This window comes from Pelobates fuscus, chromosome 10 (assembly GCF_036172605.1).
Source record: "Pelobates fuscus isolate aPelFus1 chromosome 10, aPelFus1.pri, whole genome shotgun sequence".
NCBI classification, from domain to species: Eukaryota; Metazoa; Chordata; class Amphibia; order Anura; family Pelobatidae; genus Pelobates; species Pelobates fuscus.
In genome coordinates this window covers 20,049,579-20,073,757 of record NC_086326.1, presented here as the reverse complement: position 1 = coordinate 20,073,757, position 24,179 = coordinate 20,049,579, and the positions used below count along the sequence as shown (strand labels likewise).

General features: G+C 38.0%; 1 protein-coding gene across 2 annotated transcripts in view; it reads right to left on the bottom strand.

The window, feature by feature from the left end:
* Positions 1-800: 800 nt before the first annotated feature.
* CRTAC1 (cartilage acidic protein 1) overlaps positions 801-24,179 on the bottom strand; it is a 478,485-nt gene continuing 455,106 nt past the window's right edge. The window contains exons 12-16 of one of the 2 annotated variants that reach the window (XM_063435174.1): positions 20,282-20,427; positions 14,497-14,539; positions 12,147-12,290; positions 3,980-4,099; positions 801-2,647 (exon numbers count right to left, since the gene is read on the bottom strand). In XM_063435174.1, coding sequence (XP_063291244.1) covers positions 2,517-2,647; positions 3,980-4,099; positions 12,147-12,290; positions 14,497-14,539; positions 20,282-20,427 — 584 coding nt within the window. In that variant the 3' untranslated portion in view covers positions 801-2,516. Of the gene's footprint in view, positions 2,648-3,979; positions 4,100-9,989; positions 11,207-12,146; positions 12,291-14,496; positions 14,540-20,281; positions 20,428-24,179 lie in introns of those variants that run through there. The other variant, XM_063435175.1, reaches the window with a different exon arrangement.

The following is a 24,179-nucleotide window of genomic DNA, read 5'->3' as shown; positions in this document are numbered from 1 at the left end:
AAGTTAATTCTTATTTGTATTGATTGGTCAAGAGAATGTGCGGGTGGAGCTTAATATGGGAGGAGTTATGTGCCTATATAAGGAGCCTGCACTATTGTCCGGGGCTCAGAACTTGTTGTATTTTGGTGACACTAGTCCCTCTGAGTCCCGATCGGTGAACCGAATAAAGAATCTCTTCCTTCCTGAAGAAACCTGTGTCCATCTCTCTGTGCTTGGCTTCCGTCAGTTTCTCCGGTATCAAAAGGGACACTGTATTTGTGCTTCATCTCGTTGATTTGGTTATAGTGTCCCTGGTGACGTCCTTTCATTCAGCATTAAACAGTTTTTAATGTTTTTATGTTCTCATGCTAAATGTGTTACCAGCAGCCAACCCACTCTGTGCTTGTTTGGCTAATGATGAACTACTAGGCTGAGCAGCAATGGGCTGCCGTTATTGGCCGAGAATGCCAGATGACTTTTAACCTACCAGAGCTCCAATTGCTGGTATGACTACAAGGAAGTGTGTAATCCTTGCCATAGCCATACCTCTAGGGGCCCCTTATTTAGTAGTAATCTGCTTAGAAATTGTTTAACACTGAATGGAGGGAGGTGCTATACCCAATTTAAAGAGACTAAAACGTTATAGTTACTACAGTGTCCCTTTAAAATGGATACTCTACCTTTTCAACTGTAACCATTTCAGATACCAGGATTGGCTGAGAGGTCTCATCCATTTCCTAGTCATTACAGATATCACTGCAGAATAATAAAACGTGGGATTAGAAGACGCGAGGAACATTTAAATGAGTCTTTATTTTGTTATGTGCATGTATATATAGATATTACTTATAAAAAGATATACAGTAATTGGAAAAATAAAGTATACCCTCTTTGAATTCTATGGTTTTACATACCTGAACATGTTAACAATCATCTGCTCCTTAGTAGATTTTAAAATTAGGTAAATACAACGTCAGATGAACAACAACACGTGACATATTACACAGCGTCATGATTTATTTAACAAAAATAAAGTCAAAATGGTGAAGCCTTGTGTGAAAAACTAAGTACACCCTTCCTGCCAAATATCAGACAGGTGCTGCTAATCTAATGCCCTTAACTGATCATCAGCGAGTGTGTCCACCTCTATAAAAGCGAACGTTTTAGTATTTTTCTGGTCTGGAGCATTCAGGTGTATGTTAACACAATGCCAAGAAGGAAAGACGTCAGCAATGGTCTTAGAGAAGCAATTGTTTCTCCCCATCAGACTGGGAAGAGTTACAAGTCCATTTCCAAACAATTTAAAAGTTCATCATTCTACATTGAGAAAGATTATTTAAAAGTGGAAAACATCGAAGGCAGTTGCCAATCTCCCCAGGGGTGGACCTTCCAGCAAATCCACTCCGAGGTCAGACACATCTCAGAGAAATTGCAAAAAAACAAGAGTTACATCTCAAACTCTACAAGGCCTTAGTTAGCATGTTAAATGCCAACGTTAATGATAGTACAATTAGAAAAATACTGAACACATATGGTTTGTTTGGGAGGGTTGCCAGGAGAAAGCCTTTTCTCTATAAAAAGAACATGGTAGCAAAGCTTAGGTTTGCAAAGTTGCAGCTGAATAAACCACAAGACCTCTGGAACAATGTATTTTGGACAGACTAGATCAAAGTGTAGATGTTTGCCAAATGTGGCACAGTGCATTATGGCCAAAAACCAAACACAGCATATCAACACAAACACCTTATCCAACTATCAAGCATGGTGGTGGATGGTGATATGGGCTTGTTTTGCAGCCACTGGACCTGATGACCTTGCAGTCATTAAGTCGACCATTAACTCCTCCGTATACTAAAATATTCTAGAGTCAAATGTGAGGGCATCTGTCTGACAGCTAAAGCTTGGCTGAAATTGGGTCATGCAACAGGACAATGATCCCAAGCACAACAGCAAATCTACATCAGAATGACTGAAAAGGAAAGGAATCAAGGTGTTGCAATGGCCGAGTCAAAGTCCAGACCTCAACCCTATTGAAATGCTGTGGCAGGACTTTAAGACAGCCATGCATAAACAAATGCCAGCAAACCTCAACCTCAATGAACTGAAGCACCGTTGTAAAGAAGAGTGGGTCAAAACACCTCCACAATGATGTAAGAGAATGGTAAAGTCATACAGAAAAAATACTTCAAGTTATTGTTGAAAACAATGGTTCTATAAGCTATGAATCATAGGGTGTATTTAGTTTTTCACACATGGCTTCTCCATTTTGGTTTTAATTTTGCTAAATAAATCATGACTCCGTGAAATATGTCATCTGTTGTTCATCTAAGGTTGTATTTAACTTATTTTAAGATTTGCTAAGTAACAGATGATTGTTGTGTCCTGATATGCAAGTATATATATATATATACTTTGTATGATAAAAAACATTTGTGTTCAGCTCCAGTCTTAAGTCCCTCTCATTAAATATTAACATACTTTGTCCTTTCAGTTAAAACACAGGCTGTTAATGTGAAGACAGTCCATTACAGAAAATCTTATTGCCGATAGCACTTTCTTCCATCCATCTGAAGGTAAAACCCATCAAAGCAATGGCAGTGAAAGGAACCCTGTTCATTGTGGCAGATCTGATCACAGAGCTTAGGCTGTGCCTGGCATTCATTTATATCTAAAACAAAGCAAATGTAAAAAAAAAAAAAAAAAAAAAGCATTACAAGAGTCTGGAGTATACAAACTGTTGGCGCTCACCAGCTAGAGCTAGAAATTATTGCAAATTGCATTCCTCTAAGTAGTAAGTACGCTCCACTAAAGCAGTAATTATATATAGCCAAAGAAAATATGCATGTCCTTTGTTTTGCGCGTTTTCTTTGTAGGTATATGAAATTTTGGCTTGCATGAGGTGCAGATCTAGTATCTGCAGCTACTGTAAGCCCCGCCCCTTCTTCCCCAGCACTGATTGTCTGTTGCTGTCCAATCAGATTTCTCAGTAAGTTGTATCACAGCTCATTGAGAAGTCTTTGCAAAGCAAGGGTACTGGGCAGGCAGTTTTCTGTTAAGCTACCAAAAGGTAACAGGACCAGCTGTCTGATTGAGGTGAGTGGAGCTGCAAAAAAACTTAATTTATAAAAGTGTCTGACACAATCTTCCCATAAATCGTCATAAAGCAAGCTTTGGTGCTTTGTGTGTTTAGGTATATTCTTTTATTAAAGGACCACTATAGTGCCCTGAGGGTGCCCCACCCTCAGGGACCCCCTCCCACCGGGCTGGATGGAGTGGAAGGGGTTAAACTTAACTCTTTTTCCAGCGCCGGGCGGGGAGTTCTCCTCCTCCTCCTCTCCTCCTCTTCGGCTGAATGCGAATGCGCGGCAGGAGCCGCGCGCGCATTCGGCCAGTCTCATAGGAAAGCATTTGCAATGCTTTCCTATGGATGCTGGGGTCTTCTCACTGTGATTTTCACAGTGAGAAGCACGCAAGTGCCTCTAGCGGCTGTCAATGAGACAGCCACTAGAGGCTGGATTAACCCTAATATAAACATAGCAGTTTCTCTGAAACAGCTATGTTTATATAAAAAAGGGTTAAACCTAGCTGGACCTGGCACCCAGACCACTTGATTAAGCGGAAGTGGTCTGGGTGCCTATAGTGATCCTTTAAGTACTCTAACAATGCAGGCTTCATTGTCCTGTTGCAGTGGTTATCAAATCTCAAGGAAGCAAAATCAGTTCCTTGGGCTACCATAGACATCACGTAGATGTGTCACCTGTTAGATTAAGATTTATCAGATTGACAGATTTTTAGAATTTCTGTTTGCAAAAAGTACTTTGTTTTTTTATTATTTTTTTCATTTTCATTAGAGAGGTTTTTTTTTAGCTCCACTATTTCGGTTCTGAACTCATCACAACCCACTGTGTAACAAGTGCACCTCCTCCTCCCTCTGATGTCTTTTGTTCTTGTAAAGTATTGTGAAACTACTCATCCACCCCCACATTGAAGAATTACTCACCGACACATTCATTCTGTGATTGCAAGCGGAAGCCTGGGTGACACTTGCAAGTATAGGATCCTTCGGTGTTCATGCAGAGGTGTTTACATTCATTGGTGCCAAGCGCACATTCATCTATGTCTGAGGAATACAAAAGCAAGTCTGTCAATGTGTGTTATGGTTCCCAATAATGTGTCTGCATCTTTTGGAGCATGGAGGGGTCATATATCAACGTACAATCATTTTGGTGCATGTAAATGTATGGGGATCAAGTTGATATGGCATTGTAGGGTTATGCACTGTAAATGAAAGTGTTAACTGAATCTGCCAATGAGATCCAGCAGGTGGGGGGGGGGGGGGGGGCGGGGAGAGGGGGCAAATAATTCAGTGCATGCAAATGGTTCATTTAATACAGCTCAAGAAACCGTGATTGTAGAGACTTGCACTCCATCACTTGTATACTTGATTTCCCATGATACTACACTAGCCAAACCACTGATTGAAAATTATGTGAATTATATTCCATAATCAAAGTTGGCCATCGCTGGCCTGCTTCTCTTAATTCCACCATCATGACTGCAAGTTGTGAGTGTGTGTATACACATGCAGTATATTTGTTCATAGGAGTTCCTGTAAAGGGAGCACACTAACAAGTGAAGGCCTCTGTACTATGCACATGATCTCTAAAGTCACGGAAGCATAAATAAATGTGGAAATGATGAGATAAATGAAATTAACTCATGCAATGGACACTACCTTCCCAAAACATACTGCATACAGTTTTTAAGATACCAGCAGGGAGGTGTGTGCATAATTTTACTATGCAAAATGTAGTCAAAAAGGACACAGCTATACTTCTGTCCATACCCCAACCATTCTTGATCATTCTTTTATTGAGGCAATAAAAGTACATTATGGAAATAGGAAGAAGTTATAGCAAATGGACATATATTGCTGGATACAGTTTTTATACTCAATGAAATGAACCCTTGAGTAGGTGAGCCTCCTCTTTAAAACAAGAGAAACAAGCTAAGACAGCATGTCTACGCATTATACTGTTAGGATACTCCACCCATTCTGACACCTGCTTCAACCTCTTTCTGGGTATAATATTCCCATTTTCAGGACATGTGCACATTTGTAGCATTTCGTTGTCTATACAATGGGGTGCTGTTTTAGCATTGTTTACAATACAAAGTGCAGCCATCCTGCACATATATCGTAACATGGCTTCCAAACTGATGACTAGTCACTAAGTGGGAATAAAAATACAAAAGAAAATCAGAATAAGCTAAAATCAGTGAATGAAATGCAATGTTTTATTATAACAATTGCATTGCTTGCTAGAGACCCTACCCCTAGCCATATGGGAATGGTAGCAGGGAAGACAAAAGTATCTAATATTTGGTATATCGGACTGTAACATATATCCAAATGTGTATTTTTGGACACTATAGGCACCCAGATGACTTCAGCTCATTGAAGTGGTCTTGGTGGATAGTCCCAGGTCCTTTAACCCTGCAAAGGTAATTATTGCAGTTTTCTTAAAAACTGCAATAATTACCTTTGTGGGTTAACTCCACCTCTAGTGACTGTGTACCAGACCGCCACTAGAGGGATTTCTGGGTCATTAAGTGACTTATCTGATACTGGACGTCCTCACGCTATGAATGAGAACATTCAGCATTACCTGAAACCCCAATGGAAACCATTGCATAATGCTTTTTTATGGGGGAAGTACTAATATGAGCATGGCCATTGCCGCGCATGTGCATTAGGTCTCCCCCACTGGCTGACGTTGGCAGGGGAGGAGTGGAGGTGGAGCCAGAGCCAGCAACGAGGGGCATCAGCGCTGGACTTAGTGAAAGAGACTTTGTTTTCCTGGCACTATAGTTTTTCATTACAAGCAATCTAGGATCTTTCAATTTGGAGAGGGGGTACTAGTAGTAGCTATTCCCAATCTGTTCATCTCAATAACTAATATAGACCTTGATAAATTGTTAAGGGCATAGTACATTTAAAGCATGCAAGTATTTATAAACTAAATACAGAGTTTTGTGAAGTGAAAACCAAATTTAAAATTAAAGAAAAAAAGTGCAGATTTGGATTTGTTTTTCTCAACCTAGCCATGGATTACAACCTACCTGTGTTAGTCTAAATTTGTCTAAAATTCGGTTTTCAAATCACTACAATCTTCTGTTTTATAAATAAACCCCAAAGAGTAGAAACCGGTTCCCAATTCAAATGCTTGTATCACATAAACATCACGAGTGACCATATGTGGTATTGCTATTCTTGTGTGAGATGCACATTGAAAAGAATTTTGTATGCAGGATCCAAATGTATTTGAACAAGAAAATCAGGCCTGCTAAACCTGATGCAATCTATTTACGGTGTTCCCATTAAAATAGTGTATTCCATTTTCTCATAAAAATTAACTTTATCTCTTAACATTCCACAGATTCATGAATTCAGCTGGAACAAACAAGGCTAGTATCTCGAAAAAATAAAAAGGATTAATAACACAATTTAGCCCGGTGCTGATATGGAAATATGTGACTATAATTTCATGTCTATTTAAAACCGACTGCAATATGTATCTGGTGGCAGTTGGTACAGAGAGAATAGTTGGGAAAATGGTATTGACTTTATTTACCCAAACGGTAATGTATTAATTCAGTCCTGGAAACAAGATAAGCACAATTAAAACCATTAACACAGAGAATGAACTCTGGTATGATAAAAAAATAAATAAAAATGGCAGGACGTCACGGTATGGTTCTGTGTCATGCTACACACCGCCACACACAAACTCCCAAAACAGTGACTTTATTCGGTATCCGAGGGTGGAGGATTCCAAATACAGTCACCATTTTAAACATTTCTGTGCCAAATTTGTTTTCCTTTTATTGATAAACTTCTAAATTGCCATTTCGATCCTGTGCACCATGTAAACAGAAACAAAGAAGAACTGGGGACAGACTTCTCAGAAGTGGTGCTTACGTAAAGACCAAAATGTATACAGAAAACAGATTATGGTACAGTGCACACAAAAAATACAGCTTTGCATTTTACTACACTACTTAAAATCACTTATCTTACCAAACTAATATTGGGATTCAGTTACACTATATGGGCGTATCGTGTTAAGCTTACTATTAAGTCACAGTACCCCAATATCTAAGATGCGTGATTTAAGTAGTCTTGTAAAATGCAATGCTGTATTTTTTTTGTGTGGTCTCTAAAGCAGCACCACTTCTTAGAAATGCATGTTCCAGGTGTTCCAGGTGTGCCCCCAATTCCCTTTTTTCTTATTCATATCTGGAACCCACACAGATTCCTTTTGGGTTGAGCACCCTACACCTCAACTATATTTGCCCCTATGGAGATGACCACAGGAAAGCATACATTCGATGAGAATCTCTGGAATCCATTTAAGCAGTAAGTAATTCAGTTAGCATGTTAATCTCCTATGTTAAAATTAGTGTAGGACCCACCGGTATTGGGATACTGTGAAGTAGTGGTGGGCTCAACACGATATGGCCATATAGTAAAACTGACTTAATGTATTTGCTAAGGTAGTAAGTAGTCTTGCAAAATGTAAATCTATAGGTTTTTGTGTGTGCACCATGTAAAGCATATTTACCAATTTTTTTTATAGATTGTTCTACAAGTCTATCTATCACTATAATCAGAATTTAAGGAAATCGATCCTAAATTGTAAAATGTAACCTACAATAGGCGAGCTGTAACTAGAGCCAAGTGGGAGATTATTTTCCGAAAGTGGCTATTTTGCCGCAGTTTTGTGATTCCAATTCCAGTCACTAAAATATTGAATAATATTTTATTTTATAGAGATCACTCTAAACAGGACCCAATTAGATTAGATCTATAGCATTAAATAGGTTGTTTTATTCCCAGTTTCAGTCCAATTAATATAGCATAATCATATATTTTGTATGTTCATTTTGTGATTTGGACTTTTAAAGCAGCAGGGTTCTCAAACATTGTTCCTTATATCATCCTATTTAATAAGAAGTACTTGTTAAATCTGTCATATACTTGTCAATAAAAGGCACGCCTCTTTCGGCAATGTATGATCTTTCGCAAAAATTTTATTAGAACTTGCCTACTAAACATAAAAATATTTCACTTTATGACGTGCCACCCATGCACACGAAAAGACCTGTAAACTGTTTAACTAAAGATACCAGTTGTGAAAAATTACATATATAATGCACTGTCATTTCAATAAAAGTCTAGTGCAATCAAAAGATTTTCTTGCAAAAAGAGCAGACCCTAAATGCTGCTTAAATTCCAACTGCTTTGGATTCACTCTTGGGATGTTCAATAGTACTGTATGGCATTTCATTACATATGCACAATTATCGGTGATATTTTCTGTAGTCTTGCGGGATCTTCCGCAGACCAACATTTTGAACTCTAGTCATTCTTGGCAAACCCATCACTTGCTACGAGTTGAAGCAGTGATGATGATGGCACCATAGAAAAGGAATCTACTGTGTAATGTCTCCGAATTCCATAGATGCTTCAAGACTTGTTTAAAAGGTTACACCAAGCATTAAAATCACAATAAGCTGCTTGTAGTGATTACCAGGGAATGAGACCAGGGTACTCCTCACAACATAATGGGGCAAACAGTTTTACAATGGTTTGCCCTGTCGCAGTCCAACCCTCCTTGCATGCCTGGTAGCGTACATCTTGCTTTTGCAAAAACTGGATGCAGATCTTGTCACGATTCATTGGCTGAGGGCACCAGATGACCGCTCGCAGGTAAATAATGACATTCTGTGCTTAGAAACATGCACAGTAATAACATTAGCCAGCACAAAACTCTTATTCCAGGCTGGCTAATGATGCCTCAATGACGCTGCTGGAGGTGGAGTTAAACTTTGTAGGTTCAGCTTCATTCCAAAACAATGCACCTACATATTCTTGGAACCATAACCACTTCAAATCACTGAAGGGGTCATGGTGCTTTGAGTAAGCCTTTAACTTCTCCCTCTGAAGGAACAGAAACAATGCAATTTAACTAGGATTTATACAGGAGAGTGTCTGGGGTGTACAGCGTTTTAGTAATGCTGGAAAAAATACTATTGTCAAGTAGCTACAGTTACATTTAAAAAACAGTTTTATTAGATGAAAATAAAATTATTCAGTTTTGTATTTAGCTTTAAACTGATCATAAAAAATATAAGGCAAATTTCTAATTAAAAGCCATATTTAATTGGAACAATAAAAAAAAAAAAAAAAACCTTTACAGGATGTGTGGGCTGACAATAGAGATGGTGTCCGAATCTGATCAGTGACCTATTAGGGCAAATTATTGAATATTCTTATTCGTAGTATTTTTTTTTAATTGTGCAGTCATATATATGTTAGACATGACCATATATTGTGTGTGACTTTTGGAAGTTTTATTGCACTATTTCACGGCTAATTGCATACTTAAATCCAAAACTTTAGGAACAAGGATGTGAAAAGAAAATTCAGTAAAGACATTCAAACATAAGATAATTAGTTGAAACATATCCTCACAAATACTACCCCCTGCTCATTAGCCTTAAACTCATTATAGTTTAAAGAGACAAAATATTCTGAAAATAAATTATAATTGGCTGTTTGACATGTACAGTGTTTCCAGAAAACAGATTCTGATGCTTCAAGTTTTAGTCTTGTGATGTCAAATCATTTCATCTGCAAAATATATTTATTTTGGACATTGCCCTATAACTTTTATGATAGACCCTAGGTCGGGAACTGCAGCTTTTAGGCACAAAATAATCTGAGCTGGAGAAATGACTGAATAAATCTGTGTTTTGTAAATATCAGTGTTCTAGTTTATATATTGTATAGACTTTAATAAATATGGATCTACGAGAAATGATGTATCTTGTCAAAACAAAAATGAACCCTTTCCTCTTCCAACATCTAAAAAGCAGATACATATTTGCCGAACTTGAATTTTGATTTAAACCCCCCAAAAAAACACAAAACTAAAATATAACAAAATACAATATTAGATGCAATGCTGATAGATTAATTATTAGAATATATTTCTTTAGTTTAGGGCAGGAGTTCACGTTACTTTTATACCAGACAGCAACCACAGTTGAAGCTTCTAACACGATTTATTTCTTTAACCCCTTAAGGACCAAACTTCTGGAATAAAAGTGAATCATGACATGTCACACGTGTCATGTGTCCTTAAGGGGTTAAAAGACCAGTAATGTTTAGTAATTCTAGTTGCTGGATTACATGTTAATTACAGAAATGCTGACTAGTGAGATAATGGCGAGCCGAAATTCAGTTTGACACCATTGTGCCAATATTAATTAAATCATTTGTATCTATTGTCAATTCAACATTTTGAGGAATATTTTTTTTTAAATGGACATCTTTCTAGTAACTGTTGGACTTTTCTTTATTCTTTAGGGAAAAACATTATTCACACATTGTTCATATATTTATATATATATATACAGGACATTTTATTTCTGACATATTCTTTAGATTCATGGTTGGAAGACTGCAAAAATTTTACGTTTAACAGCTTTCAGTATGTGTAAAAAAACAAAAACAAATAATCATAAATAATAATAATAAGGCTTTATCCTTTAAAAGATCAAAGAGCAGATAATTGCACAGACCACGTACGGGCCAAATTGGCCAGCACATATATACAGTATTAAATCCATATAACAAGCGACCAACCAAGATTAACCATTTCCCTGCGAGAATGTCCTGCCATGCATTGTTCCGTTGGCGTCTCTAGCAGCAAAAAAGGTAACCACGATTTTGGGGCAACATATAAAAACCAGAATTAATTAGAAAATATGAATTGAAACTGGAAATTTGAGAGTGTCTTCAGCATGTGCTTATATGATGTTTCTCTTCTGTTTTCTCAGAAAACATGCATGACATATTAACAAACAACTTGTTTATACGAAAATATCACTATTCACTCTAAGCTTCAAACAAAGTCTGTTCTTGTATGTTTGTAGCAAAAGCCGCCTGTCTCCCTGATCAGTGATTGGGCGGCAGACAGTTCTTTGACATAGTGTAAGAGTTGAAAGAAACAAGCGGAGCCTTTTTAGAATTAATAGAGTCAGAGGATATTGATCTGCAAATAGAATCCAAGGCCTAGAAGAACAGCAGAACAGTGCAGGAAGGGAGACGGGAATCTGGAAGCAGACGATGGGTAGGATCCAAAATAGGCCACCTGAGCTATAGGTGTCAGAGAATGGAATAATTATTGGAAAGAAAAACAAGAAATCAAAGAGAATGTAAATAAAAGGAAGAGGGGTAAACATGGATCTTACATTTTAGAGTAAAATATATATAAAAAATAAAATGGTGATAAGGAAAGTAAAGAGAAAATGGTTAGTAAATTGCTACATATTACAAACCTAGAACATTCCAATGTTCATAAAACAAGTTTGGTTCTGCAAATAATTTATGTCAAATGCAGGAAACAGAGGAAAAAATTAATTCTGAAATACGGTAGTTCTAACCTACACAGAAACTCATCAGTACATGCTGTAGATATTAATACAGAAGAAAATCATTTCAATGTAAAAAAAAATCTTGTGGTTATATTCTTAAAAGAAACTGATGCTTTTTTTCAATAATTTCTTTAATTTGCTAGTTGATGGGCTTCTTAACGACATGTTGATTGTATTGGTCAAATGCCTTGCAAATATAATCCAAATTAACTTGCTTTATACCTAATATATAATTACTAAACATAGCAGAACCTTTTTAAAATGTTCTGAAAATGTATATATTTAGAGTATAGCATACATCAACATAAAATCCCTTGTGAACATTTTTTGGAACTATGATTTGTTTTCCCCCTTTAACCTACCCAACAGCCCCATCACAGAGTGAGACAGTGATGGCAAAACCATGGCACTCCAGGTTGGACAGTGATAATAGCTTTTTTTTTTGTAGCGAGATAAACTGCTTATATTAGACATCAGTCACATATTTCATATATTCATTAAATAGCTAATATTAGTATTGGATAAGCTTGTAGACTTTATTTCTCTCGATACTCATCCATTGGCTACGTGAACATTAACTTGGCTTCACAGCGACTCGAACGTGCCAGGATTAGCCATCACCGACTTATTGGGCTTTTCATTTAACAATGTTAATTGCCTACCAACACATGCCGTTCCATCTTCATTTGGCTCGAAACCCCGACTGCATCTCCTGTTTGGACGACATTTGTACCCTCCATAAGTGTTAATACAGATTGGCTTTTCCCTTGGACATACAAATGGAAACTGTATGCATTCATCTGTGTCTGAAAAGAAACAAATGCATTTATTTGTAATTAGGAGGGCATTATCCAAACTGCTAAAGAGCAGGGGACAAGCATATATTTAACCAGCAATTACGCTATGTAAATACTACTTTACTATAGGAACATAGAATGTGACGGCAAATAAGAACCATTCGGCCCATCTAGTCTGCCCAATATTGCGAAATACTTTTAATTAGTCCCTGGCCTTATTTTAAGTCTAGGATATCCTTATGCCTATCTCACGCATGCTTAACCCCTTAAGGACCAAACTTCTGGAATAAAAGGGAATCATGACCTGTCACACATGTCATGTGTCCTTAAGGCGTTACACTCCCTCACTGTGTTAACCTCTACCACTTCAGCTGGAAGGCTATCCCATGCACCCACTACCCTCTCAGTAAAGTAATACTTCCTGATATTATTTTTAAACCTTTGCCCCTCTAAACAACAGTTAATGGGTTCAACCTGGTCTCAGCATCACCAGAGCTATAACATGGAAATCATGTAAAAACAAATATATTATTTTAATAAAAAAATAGCATTTAATCTACATGTTTACTCAAAAGTACAGACTAAATTTTCTCATTATTTATACTGTAAATCTGTGAAAATACTACAAACCTATCCAACCTTATCATTTGGTAGACTCTGGGTTCCACCGGTTTGTGGACACATATCATCCTTACACATCCCTTTAGCGCAGTGCAAACAGACTCTCGCATGCGCACATACATACAAACATGCACTCATGCTTTGTTCAAATATTAATTCTCCTTACCTTTTTCTATGCTGTCTCTAGTGTCTATTGTTGAGTGTTAGCATGAATGAAGGCTTGGGATTCACAGAGTGCGGTTTACCCACCTCCCAGATAGGCAGCTGTATATTACACAGGCAGTGGGTGCCAGAATATACCACATCCCGGCACTCGCTTCCCGTCTCAAAATTATAATGCAAGATACCACTAATAATTCTGGCTAATGCAAAGCAGCAATGAAGTCTCTGAGAGCAATCACACTCATGGAACTTCAAAAGCATGGGGATAACGCCAGTCCCACTCTCACACTGAGAAGGGTGGGCTAGATGAGAAAAGAAGCCTCCATGCCACGTACATTAAGTATAATGAGAATTACCCCCATGATGGCATACCATTTGCAAAAGTAGACAACCCAAGGTATTGCAAGTGGGGTATGTCCAGTCTTTTTTAGTAGCCACTTAGTCACAAACACTGGCCAAATATTAGTTTTTTGCTTTTTCACACACAAAAAAAACATGAACGCTAAATTTGCCCAGTGTTTGTGACTAAGTGGCTACTAAAAAAGACTAAACATACCCCACTTTCAATACCTTGGATTGTCTTCTTTTTCAAATGGTATGCCATTATGGGGGTAATTCTCATTCTTGGGCTACCACACCGTCTCAAAGGTAACATTACTAATCTGCCAAATTTCTATTTGAAAATGTAACGTTCTATATTTGACCCTGTAACTTTCCAAAACACCATAAAACCTGTTAATGGGGGGTACTGTTGTACTCGTGAGACATCGCTGATTACAAATATGTGAATTTTTGTGCAGTAAACCCTAACAGTATTATGACATTCACAGCTAAAATGTCAGACGGAAATACACATTTAAAAAGAAAATTTAATTTTCTCAATTTTTTTAAAATTGTATTCATAATAAATTATGTTCCATATATGAATAGTTAATGGTAAATTAAAGCCCTGTTTCTCCTGAATAAAATGATATATAATAAGTGTGGGTGCACTTAATGTGACAGCGGTGAATTATGGTGGAACAGACATATAGTGCAAACTCCAGTTTTTGTTTACGTTTTTTTTATCAGAACGTGCACTATTGACTCCGTCCTGAAGGGGTTAATTGTGTGACTGATTTATCAATACATTCCTACAGATCTCTCTCCCACTTTAACACCGGTGGACATGTCGCACAAATACACATTGAACATGCCATCATTAAAATATGCATTTCATTAACAAAAAAAAACACAAATTTGCAGGACCACAAACGTACTGTACATTTTATGCAGATCTGTCATTTCTCTGGGGAGCAATTAGAAAAAAACATACGCATTTTGCACAATTTACCCAAACCCTCGCTCTCAAAGCTTTCAGGCAGAAAATATGATCATGCACTGGCATTTTATTTTATTTCCAGTTGTTTTGCTTCCAAGCTAAATTCTTTACCTGCACAGTGTCCATTTTCATTCATAGAGAATCCCTCTCCACACTGTGTAAAAAAATAATAAAAATATGCACAATTAGATTCAAAAGCCTTTCATTTTTTTCAGTGTCATTTACTTTAAGTGATAGCTTTGTAACATTCATCGAGATGTGTTATAGTTGGGTTTTAGATTTTTTTCCCGAGCTTCATATTTTATTTTAGATAGTTGGAGAAACGCGCGTGGCTTCAGTCCCTGAAATTTTCTAGCTGTTGTGTAATCACTCCCAACGCAACTGTACTATTTCTTTATATACAATACAGTTTATGTATGTCTATAAAGATGAGCTAAAGAAAAATGCCTTACTGATATCCTATTATTCTATCATTCTCAGAGCAAAAAGTAACTTGACAAAGGTTCAATTTAATAAGCATTCCAAATGATTCAATACGGTTACAAAAGTATCCAAATGATTCAGCTACAGAATTCTCCATTAAAGTCTGGGAATTTTGTAGATAAATCATTTGGATAGCTTTCTAACAATATTCAATCATTTAAAAAGTTTATTAAATCAAAGACAAAGTTTGAACAAAATTTTAAATTGTCAGAGAAGAGGTAACAAACTTTGAATATCTTGAAGAACATACAACAAGGGAATATGAACAAAAAGCAGGCATTAAATTCAAACAGTTGACACGTACAGCAATTCTTTAACCAACCTGTATCTCAATTCCAAAAAGTTTTAAGTCACTCACACCTTTCTAAATACAGTAAGCTCAGAGGGTAGACAGAGGGAATGAGTCTTAAACCAGGAGGTACTTGATCTTTGGCTAAATAGTTCTTGTGAGAGTAACATTTATGTATATTGCTTGAACATAAATTGATCATAAAGTGTTTGCTAGAGACATCAGTAATATATTACATCTGTAATGGTGCATTTGACAAACATCTGAAACTAATTTAGTTTAATTTGCCGTCTGCATAGCAGCTTTTCTGGCTTGATTATCACTGTGTGGTGGTCGAATCCCAACTCTGATCTTCAGTTCTCCTTTTGTCTTGGTATTTTACGCATAATCTTTAAATCTGCTGTTAGTCTATAGCAGGTGTAGGCAACCTTAATTACATTTCCCCTAATGCTTTGTCAACATTATAGCTGTGAGAGCATTATGGGAGATGTGGTCCATCTTGGTGCACAAGGTTGCTGACCCCTGTTCTATAGTTTAACTTTATTACTGCCTCATTGTCACATTTTTATCTCTAATTGTTCTACACTTGAGCTTGGAAGAAAATTAAATTGACAGTGGCCAGGCGTGCAAAATAAAAACACTGCAATAAGGTATTTGGTTTGTCAAATATGTGGCTCCATGAAATATTCCTGGCAGGAGGTGTCCATCATATGATGTTCATCCATTAAATATTCTGTCAGGAATTTGTCACTTCATTTAAAGGGACACTATAGGCACCCAGACACTTTATCTTATTGAAGTGGTCTGGGTGCAATGTCCCTGCCCCCTTAACCTAGCAATGTTAATTATCGCAATAAAAGCTTTGCAGGGTTAAGACTGCCTCCACTTCCTGCTTGTTAGGAGACTATTGGTCGCCTGACGCAGATGTCCTCAAACTTTGCATGAGGACATTCAGGGAGACGGTGCCCCCCTCCCCCGTCGAGTGATGTCAGAGGAGGCAGTGCGTTCACCCAGCACCGAGGGATGTCAGTGATAGAATTTGTTAAGTACGGTAGGGGTTTATTAACCCCTACAGTGCAGGAGAGGGGGAGTGAGGGAGCTATAGTGCTAGAATTACAAGTTTGTATTCCTAGCACTATAGTATCCTTTTAACTCTCTGGCCCAAGCCGAAAAGATAATGTGGCAATTTTTATGTTATGAAAAAGTATCTTAGAATGTATACAGAGACCCTTGGAAAACCATCATCAGCTATTTAAAATCTAGAAATAATCACGTGATATTTAGACAAAAGCCATAATTGCTCAAATAGAGCCAGCTCTGCATCAAATTATGAAAGGCCACAGACAGACACACTAGAATTTTAGAGCGATGCCCAGCCAGCCCCACACTAGATGAACGGATTAAATAAATACATGTTAAATTGAAATATCTGACAGTGTTCCCAAGGGCCAGTCTTGACACTCACACCTTCACTGTAGAACACATTATTAAAGATTTATTAGTAAAAACGAGCCACATAGAGAACTGCATTTGATTAATACACTTAAGAATCAGATAATTAAGAAATAAGAAATAAGAAATAAAAACTCTGTATTTTAATAAATGAATCACTACAATTCTCTATCGCCAAAATAATATCTATATCAGAATAATAGATACAAGAATTCAAATACAATTGCACAATTCAATTATTTTTCAAATAAACATTCAAAGTTAGGATAGTTTAAAGGGGCACTGTCATGCTGAACTTGCCTTTCTCCAATCGATTCGTCTTCTCTTCCTCTGTCAGGATCTATTCTTCATTTTGTCCTGTCTTCATTTCTTGAGACAAAGTAGGGACTATGGAGGTTTCCTATGCCTGACCATCTCTGGTCAGAGAGATTTCCCCACAATTCTTACCATTCCTCCGTGATCTTGTGATGCTTCCTGTCAGTATTCCCAAACATCCTGACAGAACGCTGGCGAATCTAACAAATTTCATCCTAACAGAATGAGAACAGTTTGTTCATTAATGTTAGGACGCAATTCGGGACTTAAATGTCATTCGAATTAATGAAATTCAGATCAGATTTGTGCCGCAGCTGCATCTTGCAGCCGCTTAGTAGATAACTCCCTAATTTCCACGGTATTAGGGAGCTATCTACCAAAAGGCTGAAAGACCTAAATTGGTCTTTCAGCCAACATTACTGATACTAAGTAAAGATTACTTAGTATTAGTAAATTCTGCCCCTACTCACTATATTGCCTGTGGCTGCTTACTGTTGTAATTTTTTTCTTAAAAAATAACCCTAGTGTCCCCCCTCCCGAGCCCCCACCTGTGCCATGCAAGTGAGGGCTATTAAACTGAAGGGGGTACCTAGCGTCCTGACGCCCAAGGGTGGGGGCCCTAAATGAAAATGGGAGGGACCTATTCACCTCCCCCTGGCCCCCACCCATGAGCAGCGGGTGGGTGCCCTAAATGAAAATGGGAGGGACCTATTGTCCTCCCACCCCCGGCCCCCACCCATGAGCAGTGGGGGGTCCTAAATAAAAATGGGGGGCCTATTGTCCTCCCCCTGCCCCCACCCATGAGTGGCGGGTGGGGGCCCTGAATGAAAATGGGGGGACCTATTGCCCTCCCCCCAGGAACCCACCCATGAGCGGCAGGTGGGGACCCTAAATTACAATTAGCAGGACCCCCGGACCCCACCCATGAGCAGTGGGTGGGGGTCCTAAATGAATATGGGGGGGATCTACCCTCCTACCCCCAGTTCCCACCCATGAGTGGCGGGTGGGGGCCCTGAATTAAAATGGGGGGGACTTATTGCCCTCCCCACCAGGCCCCACCCATGAGCGGTGGGTGGGGACCCTAAATTACAATAAGCAGGGGGGGACCTACTGCCATCCCACCCACACCTACCCATGAGCAGCGGGTGGTGGCCCTAAATTACAATAAGGGGGGACTTATTGTCCTTTCCTCTGGTCCCCACCCATGAGTGGTGGGTGGTGGCCCTAAATTACAATGAGGGGGGTACCTATTGTCCTCCCCTCCGACCCCCCCCCCATGAGCGGCGGGTGCAGGCCCTAAATTACAATAAGGGGGGTACCTATTGTCCTCCCCCCATGGCCCCCACCCATGGGCGGTGTATGGGGGCTAAATGAATCCCCCAAGGTGACTAGGGGTCCCTAAGCCGCTAGTCCCTAGTCACCCTACCACCCACATTTTTTTTAAAAAAAATCCTACCTAAAACTAAATACCTGTAAATAGAACAAACTTACCATTTGATGTCTTCTTTTTTCTAAAAATCTTCTTTTTTCAGCCCCCAAAAAAGGCTAAGTAAAAATTCATACTACCCGTTGAACTTTGAAAATAAAATAAAAAACCCGAGCGCCCCCCCCCCCCAAAAAAAATAATCCATCTTCACCACTCAGAGTGCTCTGTGTCATTTTACACAGCGTGGGAAAGTTCTTTGGAATTTTCCATGCTGTGTGATTTGAAAAAGCAACCAATCAGAGGGTTATGAGTCAAATTACACATAGAGTGAGGGAGGACAAGAGGGACTTAGGAAGTGGCGGGGAGCAATGCTCCCTGCCGCTTCAATTTTTACATATTACAAGGAGGGAGCTGCGAGCTGGTACCTCCCTACTTGTAATAAACCAAACAAATGAACGAAGAGGTCTTTGTTCATTCATTTGAAAATTTGTATTCATTTATTCATCTTTCTGACAAATTAATAAATAGATGAAATTCCTGTTCGCATGCCCAAGAATTTCACAGCGCTATCTAGGTCCGGGCAGAAAATAAAGATAAAAAAATAGACAAGATGGGGGGGGGGGGGGGGGTTAGTGGCATTTGTGGGTAACTAGGGGGACAATTTGATGTAGTGGAGTCCGGAGAGGGGTTAAAAAAAAACTGGATTCAGCCATGACAGTGCCGCTTTAATTCTCCAAAAACTCACTCTAGAATACTAAATATTATAAAGCAAATACATCTGTATTAAATACATGGAAACACTGGTTTTACAGTAGCAAGAAGTCTGTCTCTAGATAAGAGCAATTTATAAATAAAATATTTACTCAAACTATAGGGAAAGAGTTTGCATTATTCATGTAATGCCAACAACATGGAACAAAGCAACGAATTGTTTCCATCAGGGAGGAAGAGCTCTAAATAAATATTTATCATATATTTATATATTACGATATTTTACTCAATGAAAGCAGACTTGCCACCAATAAATGTATGGATAAAAATGATCTTTTATCAAAGTAATACATTTGAATTAATGCATTTCTAGCAAACTGAACTATAGAAAGTGCACAGAATAAAGAAACACTCCAAGCATTGCGATTTTTAGTTTCCCATACAGCACATACTCAGAATACAACGCATGTACCATACGCAAAACATTCATACATTAACAGTAAGCATGGCTCTCACTGCATCTACATGACTCAAATCGCACGTACCTGTATATCTTAAAGGAAAATGCAAAGCAGTATAATCACTACGCCAAGCGCTATAAACCCCCCTCGCCTGCACCAATGTAAGGAGTCAACTCTTCTGAGCTACACCTGCTCAGGAGAGCGAACAGAAGTTCCTGGTTATTACTTCTGGTTCTTTACAAATGGTAGTTGAGGAAAGCAGCAACGCCTGGAGGACCACAGGTAATAAGACAAGCCATTAAAAAACAACTTGACTCCTTACAAAAGGGGCATTAGGGCACGATTGGCACCATAACCACTACATCAAGCTGTAGTGGTTATAGTACTTAGAGTTTTCCTTTAAAATAAATCGCCATATGGTTTGTGTCTTCTATATGCAGTGAGCCATGTGCACTGTTCATCTAAGAATGTTTTGCGCACGGTACACACCTTGCATCTTGAGCATGTGCGTTATGGAAGAATACATATTCTACTACATGCAATTTTTTTCCCCCCGAATGCACAGAGCTATAACGTTACTTTTCCAATCTTTGATGAAATTTTGTCTATATATTTTACTAGAAATAGGGCTAATAAAATTGCATAAAAGAAGGCTAAAGTGTACATTTTTGTTCGCATGACAGGTGCACTGTAGCGTCTTTCAGAAAATGTCAGATGCAGCTGCTAAACCCATTCAATAAATTTCAGAAACATTATTACCTCGATATTCGTTGGTTTTGTTACACTCTCTTCTTCGTTTGGGTACGTTATCTCCAGCACAGTGTTTATTTCTCCTTCAGAAATGCCACGAGTAAAAATTCGACCATCGGGCCAGGTCACCTCCAAGCTACTAGCTTGATCCTTTCCTAAAAGAAGGAAATGAAAGCAAGATGTCATTTTTGTATGTGATGGCGAACTAGATTATCAGTCGGCTAAATCTTACTTTGTAAGCCGCGTACTTACTGCCTGAAACATTACTGCTGTTATAAAAATGCTGTTTCTGTTTTATGACTTATTAAAAACAGTCATCGTATTGGGTTTTTATTTCAGTGCTGAATCCAAGAATCTGTGCACAATTATTTTCCAATAAGTTGTAATATTGTGTTATTCTTTGAGAGTTTTTATGGATTTGCAGTTAGGATATAAATTGAGTTTCCCTGTTCTCCTGCAGTTTTATCGCTGCCATAGACTTCAGTTCCAAGCCAAAGGGCAGACAGAAAAGAAAATTCCATAATTAGATTAAAAAAAATATTCAGATATATACCGAAAAAGTAAGTGCACTACTTTCTATATTTTGGTTTGTTTTATCTTTGAAAATAATGAAAATGTGATTTCTACCCTGAACATACTTACGCAGTTGTAATCATTAATGGGGAGAAAAATCACTATTTAAGCACTTCTATAAATATTATTGGTAATCCGCAACATTTTAAACAGTGGTGTCAAACCACAGTCTCCAATCTTGTTTGATTACAACTTCGATGATTTATTGCCAGATTATGGCTCCCAGAGAATTATGGGGGTTTTAGTTTACCAACAGCTAGAGAAGTCGCCCACCCTAAATCACAGACTATATTGCAACAATCTGACAAATTACATATTTTTTTTTCTATGAAATGAAAAATAGCCTCCTTAAACAGCCAGTATACCCTTTAGGTTCACAATTATAAACTTTACAGTATAAGCAGATTTCAATTGTAGCGTACTGAGAAAATAATACACTGGAAAACTCAACCTGTTAATAACATAAAAAAAGACATACCAAAGCCTCTTATTATTGTTTAAAATAAGTTGAAAATAGCAGCACTGGGTGATCTATCAAAGTGTTCTGAAAATTGTCCTTTTTTTGGAGGGTCAGAAGTGTTTTAAAAAGAGTTTTGCAACATGTAACCATTTTTAATTGCCTCCACAATTATATCCCACTAACTAAAACATTGCCAATATTTTGAATCTATTCTGCCTCACTTTCTAAGCCAAGCTTAAAGGGACACTCTAGGCACCCAGACCACTTCTGCCCATTGGAGTGGTCTGGGTGCCAATTCCCACTACCCTTAACCCTGCAAGTTTAATTATTGCAGTTTTTATAAACTGCAATAATTACCTTGCAGGGTTAAGTCCTCCTCTAGTGGTTGTTTATCAGACAGCCACTAGAGGGACTTCTGTGTTCTTAGAACACGAAAAGTGTTTTAAGCGACGCTGGAGGTCCTCACGCTATGTGAGGACCTCCAGTGTTGCCGAAATCCCCATAAGAAAATCATTAAATAATGCTTTCCTATGGGGAGGTCTAATGTGCATGCGCAGTTATTGCCGCGCATGCGCATTAGGTCTCCCCGCCGACATCAGAGGAGAGTAGGCAGAGCCTAACCCAGCGCAGAGGGACATCGGCGCTGGACTCCGGTAAGTAACTTAAGGGGTTTTAACCTCTTCAGCAACTTCGGATGGGGGGTGGGAGGGAAATGGGCACTGTAGGGTCCTGCAGTGCCAGAAAAACTTAATATGTTTTCCTGGCACTGGAGAATCCCTTTAAGGTGCAAGACCATATCTGAAAATAGGTTTAAATGTTTTTAATGTATGAAATGTGATATATAAAACCTATTTCAAAAGACAAAATATGGAAACATTGCAAAAGTAATAAATATGAGAGAATATTGAACTTTGAGTATGGAATATTCAAACAAGAAAAAATAAATCCCAAAAATGAGATGATTCACCAATCCTTCCCTTTAAAAAATAACACCAATTATATCTAAATACTGCATTTTACCTAGATTTATACAAGTATTTTACCAGGAATAATGGATGAAGGATTTTCAGTACTTCATGTCCTGCTACGGATGAACATTACAAAGCAGTTGCATATTTAAAACGCATGCCAAAAAAAATAGTAGTTAAGTTTTAATTGGAGATACAGAGACACAGACGTATTCAGAAATTTTAGACTGATTGATGCTGTGAGGTTTTGTGTAGGTTATTCTACAATGAAAAAGAATAAACAGATAACGGTCATTAAAACATATCTTAATGTAATCTCTATTTGCATATTTTTTTTTACATTAATGAATATTGATATTTTTTTTTTTTTTTAATCACTTAGCTACCTTTCCCGTTGCCTCTTTCTGACAGCCATCTTTATGCACTGTGGGTCAGACTGTCTGAAATCAGGCAACGCTTACTATTTTATTTTTTACATTCTTTTTTTTTTCTGATGTGCAGTGGTACAAACACACGTAAGCAATGGCTTATGATACAATTATAGGCAGTGTAGAGGAACATGAAACTGCATGTCATGATAAGCTGCACATTTTTTTATTTTTTTATAAACAAGATATAATGTATCAGGCAGTGTATGCATGAGTAGTCATCGATAAGTAAGCAAGCTTGATATGCATGAATGGACAATGATAAAATAATCAGGCTAGATCAACTATGCATGGGTCATGAGGATTATCCACTAAGACCATAGACCACTCCCTTCGGCTGCACTACCTACGACCTATGAAGAGTATGAACAATCTGAAAAATAGCGAGAATCAAAGTATGCATGAGTAAAATGTCACTCAATGAAATGTGACTGTAGAACAACACTCACTAACTATAACAGTTGGTAATATGTGGACTGAATGGACACTATGAATATTTACTGGCATTATCCACGAGCTATAGGCAGTAAATAGGGAGAATACCAGTAGAGAAACAATAAAAACAGGTCTTATATTGGGCTTGGCAAAAGACCATCACATGCGCTCTTAAGCAGCGAGCCTGGATGCCAGATCAACTGATTCCTACAGGTGGAAGATTGGAAGTCTAGGTGAGGAGCATTTAGAGTGAACTTCATAATTTCATTGTCTAAAATAGCTGTAACAGTGCTCAAGCTATGAAGACCACTATAAATGATACATCATAAACCAAGCTTGCTCCAAATCATATAAAAGCTCTGTGCTGTGTAGAACTGCAAATGTAAAATAAGCAGGAGATGCCATACTACCACAGGGTTTTTAAGGAGCAGTTTATGATCCTTATGGGGTTATGAAAGTGGCCCATTTGTTTGGCACCATCTGCCTTTAGATTGAATACACATCTAAACAGAAACCTCATCTCTTGTTCCTGTAAGTGCATTTTATGTTGTTGCAATTAAAACTAATATTTTGGAAAAAAACTAAAATATTGGTTAATGTATTAAAACACAAAAGTACAAAAATAATCTGTCAAGTAAATTAACAAACCAGCTGTCAGATCCTTTACAAAGATGTCCCTGTGATACACATCAATATAATTTGTACTCAAAATATTCTATATATGGGCTATCTCAACTCTTTGCACAACATATCTGCACCCAAAACAGTGATTTGCAAGGACCAGTCAAGTCGATTTCACAGTTGTAGATATACCTATGAATTTAGGGTTTTTATGGCATTTGAATGGTATTTGATAATGTATTCTGCATAAACCTATTTTTGCGGAAAGGAAGATAATTTAACGAACAGAAAGACAGTGTGTGACTTAATTAAGATTGGGGCCGTTAAACTCCCTCGTTGGGTTCAGGTTCTCTATTTAAAAGTCTGCTTCCTGCAGTTAGTTTTGGAAGAATAATTCTGCTCAAGGGCTTTACACGCAGCAC